We start from the raw sequence: 6,658 nt of genomic DNA on the forward strand, positions 1-6,658 counted from the left end.
TGATAGAAAATCCATCTGTATTTAAATAAACAAAATGTTGTATTTTGTTAAATTATTACAGACAGAAAATCTGTCTGTAATTTAAAATATTCCATCGAAAAATATTAAAATAAGGGTTGTCCCCACGTGTTCCTCACTTCAATAACCATACTTCTGCGACTCCACACTCATCCCCTCCAAATGCTTCATTAGCGGTGCCTCTCAACCTTGCACTGTCATTGCACCAAACCTCCATGCACTGAACTTCTGTCGAACCGAAGATCTATCACACCCCTTCCCGGATCTTCTCCGTGTGCTTCTCGTGTCTATCCTTTAGAACCCTAACCTGCAATCTGCTAATTTAGCCAAAGTTTGGAGATTAGATTTTTAATTTTGTATAATTAATTCCTCTTTTTCCAATGGAATTTCAAGAGTGATTTCCCTAATTTGTTGAGAAAGGAACAAAGAAAGGACAAGGAAGCAATTCCCTAAAATTTGAATGTTGCTTGAGGTGAGGTGTAAACCCCATAAAATTAGCGGATAATTAATTAATAAATTAAATTTTTATAAAGAAAATTAAAAATGTGAATTTTATATTAAAATAGGATAGAGCTAATTAAAACGAGAATTTTAACATTAATTTCAAAGAATTTAACGCAAGATTAGGTCAAACGGACCGAACCGGACGAACCGACCCAAAATGGGCCCAAGGCTCAATTAAGCCCAGCCACACTTAATCAAAACCCAGCCCCTTTCTCCTTTCTTTCCATTTCACGCTGCACAACCATTTGGAGAAGGAGGAAGAACATAACACTTCCCCAAACCCTTGTTCCAAATTCAAACCACCACAACTTTTCACTCCGAACTCGAATCGCTGCACTGTTTGCGACCACGCGTCCACGGCGTCAAGCTCTACAAATTCCAGTACACAATTTGATAAGGAATCTCCAATTTCATTCTCAAACTCTCCTTCCCCCAACTTTTTGAAAGTAATTAGAGTGGTGTTGAGATTTTGCTTCTTTGATGTATTAGGACCCGATTAGCTTGAGAAAAATATTCACTCTTGCTTATGTGATGCTTGGGTAAGATAAAAATTATAGAACCCTAGCTATTTCTTGATTTGAGTATGTTGGACATTGAGTTTTGGGTATATATATGTTATATATGTGTTAGGTGTATATGTATGTGTGATATGAAGTCTTTGGAGCCTTTGGAGGCTTGGGTTTTGGTGTCGGGTTGCTGAAAAGTGGTGTTGAGGGCTTGCTTTTCACCTAAGTGGGTTGCCTTGGGTAATACGTGAAAATCGGCTAAGGTATGGTTTAGGTTTCACGTATTTAATATATAATGTTTTGTGAAAACTTAGGGTAGATGACCATAAGATCGGTTGGAATGCATGAGAATGTACAATGCTTAGCACCCTTTGATGATGATTATGATGTAAATTGATTATGTGTTGGATGATTGTTGTTATGTTGATAATAGCATGTTAAGTGTTGAATTGGTGATGAATGACATGATAATATGATTATATATATTGAGTAAGTAGATGATAACATTCTTTATGTAAAATGAGGAATTCAGATTTGAGATAGTGTAATAATGAAGTATGATTGAAGGTGGTGTGATGTGAAGAATGTAGGGCTATGTTGGTGTGCTATGATATGTTATTGTGCTGAATATAGGTATAAAAATGTGGAATTGAGTTTGGTTCCACTGAAAATTGAGGTTTGAAGTCTTTTGTGTAAAACTGATTTTTAGCCGAATTTCGGCGAGTCATAACATGCCTTTTGGACCCCCAAATAGTTTCAAATTCTTTCACATAAAAGTTGGGTCCGTGAGGTTTACGCTATTCGAAAAACAGATGAAAAATGTTTTAAAATGATAAAATTATGTGCGTTGAAAGTTTGGAGGGCAAAATTTAAAATTCTACAGCATTCAGCATTTTGCTGGTTCTGCAAAGCTTGCGTACGCGAATTATAAAGGACTAAAATTATTTAGTAATTTATCCTAACAAATATATTTACCCCTTTCTTTAGCATTTTACAACAAAAATGTCAATCTATCTAGAAATATTGAATTGTAAACATATTAAAATTTTAAAATAACAAATAAAATGAAATTAGATTTAGATTCTTAAAAAGTAAGGTGATCTTTCAGTAATAAATTAGACGTCATCGTTGAAAATATGAAGTGGCATAAGGGAGTGGATCCTCTTCAGTAAAAAAAAGGGATGATGTGCAGTGTTTAATCTAACCATTCATTACTATCTCTCTCTTATTTATTTCTGGTCCCACTTATAGAATCAAAGGTGAGAGATCACACTAAATTTTGTCAAATATTAAAAAAACTGGAGAGGATCCATTTCCATGGCATAGTGGATAGTCTATTTTGTCCCGCCAAGATCTGCTCAAATAAAAAACAACCCGTTTTTCAAAGTAAAACAAATTTAAAATGCTAGCCTGACTTACTTTAATTTATGGTGAGTTGGTGGGTTGACGGTTAGTCTGCCTAACTTATTTAATATTATTTTATTAAAATTAATTTAAACTAATAAAAAATATAATTAAAAAATTAAATATAAATAAAAAATAATTAAATTATAACATAAATTTTTATTATTTTTTTTAAAATTTTCAATTTGAATAGAATTATTCGCAATAATAGTCGTCAGTAGAATTATTTTTATTTCAAAAAACAAGTTACATAATTTGAACCCATATATAAGAATGTAAAATAAAATTGATAATAAAAAAATAAAAAACAAAAAATAAAAAAATAAATATAAAAATTATATAATTATTAATTTTTATAACATAATCATTTTTTTATATATAAAAAAAAAACTTTGGTCAGGTGAATCGGCATCTCACCTTGTCAAAACCTATAGGTTTGGGAGTTTTTTTTTCTTTTTTTTTTTTGGTCTAGTATAGGTTTGGCAGTATGAACCACAGATTTTTTAAATTCATTGGGTTCCAAATGCTAACCCAGCACGCTCTTTTTAGTGAGTTCAACCGTCTAGCCCATTTATTCACCACTGAATGAAATAATCTAACTTAATAGATAAAATCTAACTTAATAGATAAATTAAAAGTTAAATTATTTTGTTGGTATCTATAATTTTATTAAATTTATAATTAAATTTTTATATTATTTATTTTAATTAGATTTCTATACTACTTTTAATTGTGTAATAGGTTCTTATTAATATAAAAGTATTAGAACTAACAGAATATTTTTTTACAAATTGAAGATATCTACAATTAAAAATCTAATTAGATATTTTACTATATATTTTTTGAGAGAAATATTTTATTGCTTTTAACGTTTTTGACACAGAAATAACCTAATTATAAAATTAAAAATAGTATAAAGATTCGATTAAAAGGAAAAGAATATACAACCTGTTTAACAACTTGTAATGATATAGAATTGAATTTCAGTATTTGGAACAAATTAGTAAAATTACAGAATTGAATTGAATTCTAGTGTTTGAAATATTTACCAAATAAATTACAATTTTATAGTGGACAACTTTATCTTTTATTAATATAACACCATATTTAAATACTAAATATATTTATTCATTAAATTATATAAAATAATTAAAAATTTTGTATTTTTTAACTAATTTTTTTCAACTAAAATTTGTTCATGCCTTTTAAAAAAAAAAAATAAAATTGGCTTTGACTAAGTTAACCTCTTCAAGAAAAAACAGATGGAAAAACCAATTATAAATTGAAATTCTAGTTATTTTATAAGTCTATTAAATTGAAAACATCATTAAAAAATATTTTAATACCATTACCAGTTTAAAGAGTCTCAGATTATCTTCAAATTATCATTTAGGCATGAATATCCAGAATTTATATTGTCATACCAAACTCTACAATTGATTCTATATATAAATTGCACCATAAAATTCAACAAGTCTGCAAAATAGAAAATAGATATTGTCTTTATTTGAATTTTTTTTTATTCCTCTCAAACAGGTTAAAGAAGAATAGGTTTACATATTTGACCAATAGTTGTAAAGAAAAATTTCTGCTAATACTAGTCTGTACTAGATAATAGACTAAGTTTACTCTTTATTACAATATACGAAATTGAATAAACATATTCAACTTCAACTAAAATTTAAAAAAGGATGCATACAAAATTAACATTTAAATTTACAAAGTATGTATAATTAAAGGAAAACAATTTTTTAATTTGCAAATTAATAATAATTTAACCAACAATTAAAATTCACATCTTTTAATATTATCAAAAAATATGTATATATTATATTAAGTGAGTCGAAGAAAAGAGAACAAAAGAAAAGAGAAAAGAATGAAAGTGCTAAGAAAAAAGAGGGTGGATGTTAAAGGGTGGGAGGCATTGAGAGAAAGTGAGGGAGAAATATTAAGAAAAAATAATTAAATTATAAAGATATTTTAGATATTTTAAATTTTAAATGAAATTTAATAAAATAGAATTTCATATTAAACCTATTTAAATTGAAATTGATTTTAAAAAAATAATGAAATTAAATTGAATTTCATCTAAATTAATTTATTTATTTTTGTTTCAAGTACTAGAAGTAAATTCATATGGGAATTGAATTTCAAGAAATTTTTAAACACTTGATAGGATCTAATAATTATAAATTTAAAATAATTATAGGAACCAACAACATAATTAAATCTAAATTAAACTTACATAGTTACATTATACATTGATCATCATAACTTTATTTTATCCCTGAATTTTTAAAATCAAATGTCCAACATAATATATATATAAAATAAAGCAAAATAGGTCTAATATAAGATATATGTATGATACAAAGTTACTAACCTAAGAAAGGAAGAAAGATGAGTAGCAAAATGGTGAACTAACTAACTAAACTGTGTTATTCTATTTACAGCATGCAAAGCATGATAGCCATTTCTTATCTGAAGGATTTGTGTTTGACTTTGGTGGAGTTTCTTTAGCAACAATGTTCTTCTGCTCTAATAGCTGCTGCTGTTGATTTCGCTTCTCTTCCACGCCATGCTTCAATGAAGGACTTCTAGCTTTATCCGTTGATCTTCACATAACAAATTAAAAACAGTTCAACTACATGCTCAACAATAAACTTATCTTCAACTAAAGTCTAAAATCATTTCTTCATTTTCCCAATGAGATTATATGTTAAAGTGTGTGTTTGGATGTCACTAAATAGTAAATTTTAAAAAAAAATGTAATATATTTGATATATTCTTTAAATAAAAATAAAAACGCTAAAAAATCCTTTTAAAAAAAATATACTTTTCATCTTTTTTTTTTAATTTTTTATTTAAAAAATATTTTAACATAATAAATAAATAAATAAATTTTTGTGTACGATTGTATCCAAACATAATTTATAAATAAAAAATATTTTTATATAATATATTCAAACATTAAATTATTTTTATAGTTTTTTTTAAACAAAAACTCACTAAATTAAAACAAATTCTATAATTGGAAATTTCAGCTATAAGTTCACTAGTAACATAATTAAAATATCCAATTAGTAACATTAATGATTGTGAATTTCTAATGTCGACAATAATTCACATAAGATTCAATCATGAAAAAAGACTTACGGTTTAAATGCAAAAGATTTGGTGCTTCCATTATTTGAGTAAGTAGAATCACAATGTGTAACAGGATATGGAACCTCATCCACACCTGAGAAATTCTCATTCCTCAAACTCTCTTCCATTATAACCTCTCTCATTGTCTCAGCAGCTTTCTCTTCAGTAACCCTCCAACCTTTCTGTTGTTCCGTCGCTCTTAAACTCATGTCAGTGAATCTACTAGCCTGCGGCTGAGGCTGAGGCTGAGACGACTGTGGCAACGGCGGCAAAGGAGCTAGAGCTAGATTATTAGAACTAGGCATATTAACCATAATGTCGCCAGCTCCACCACCAATAAACCTACTATCCAACTCACCAGATTTGGAGAACAAAGATAAGTCCCTTGTGAAGCTCATGTTTCCCATTGGAATGCTGAACAACGATTCGTTGGATAGCGTGCTCCATTGCGTGCTTGGTTTGTTGCTTGTAAAGGCATTGGATGGAACCCTGTAGCTGGAAGGGGAAGAAAAAGAAGAAGAAGAATAAGAATAAGAATAGGAAGATTCTGCGGCCGCAGCTGCAGGATCTCCTGGTCTCTCCATAACTTGTATCGGAGGATTTTGTGTTTCTAGTCCTTTGTTTGGGGTTGAATTACTGGAATTTTGTCTCTGATTTGAATCCGAATCCGAATCCATTCGAATATCATGACCATTACTTGGTTCCAAAGGTAACTTGGAATGCAAGCTATTTGTTTTCAAATTGCTTCTATTAAGGGGAATCTCGTTATTATCGTTACTCGTTTGAACTTCAACAAAAGGATTTTTTGATGTTGAAGATTGCTCTAATGGTGATGAATTCATTCGAATATCATCATCATTATTATCATGGTCATTATTTGGTTCCGAAGATAACTTGGAATGCACGCTATCCGTTCTCAAATTGCTTCTATTAAGGAGGATTTTGTTGTTGATGTTGTTGTTATTTGTTTGAACTTCAACAAAGGAATTTCTTGATGTAGAAGATTGTTCCAATTGTGACAAATTCATGTCCATCATTTGTTTGTGATTTGAAACCAAATTGATTTGAATATCTTTCTC

At 28.9% G+C, this 6,658-nt stretch overlaps 1 protein-coding gene across 1 annotated transcript; it reads right to left on the reverse strand.

Annotated features, from left to right (window-relative positions):
• Nucleotides 1-4,726: 4,726 nt before the first annotated feature.
• On the reverse strand, nt 4,727-6,453 carry LOC140175523 (uncharacterized). The gene is made up of 2 exons (XM_072204032.1): nt 5,589-6,453; nt 4,727-5,047 (listed from the first exon to the last, which is right to left on the reverse strand). The coding sequence occupies exons 1-2, from the start codon at nt 6,419-6,421 to the stop codon at nt 4,876-4,878; spliced, it is 1,005 nt and encodes a 334-aa protein (XP_072060133.1). The 5' UTR covers nt 6,422-6,453; the 3' UTR covers nt 4,727-4,875.
• Between the last annotated feature and the right edge of the window lie 205 nt (nt 6,454-6,658).

The sequence above is a fragment of the Arachis hypogaea genome, chromosome 10 (genome assembly GCF_003086295.3).
Source record: "Arachis hypogaea cultivar Tifrunner chromosome 10, arahy.Tifrunner.gnm2.J5K5, whole genome shotgun sequence".
Taxonomy (NCBI): Eukaryota; Viridiplantae; Streptophyta; class Magnoliopsida; order Fabales; family Fabaceae; genus Arachis; species Arachis hypogaea.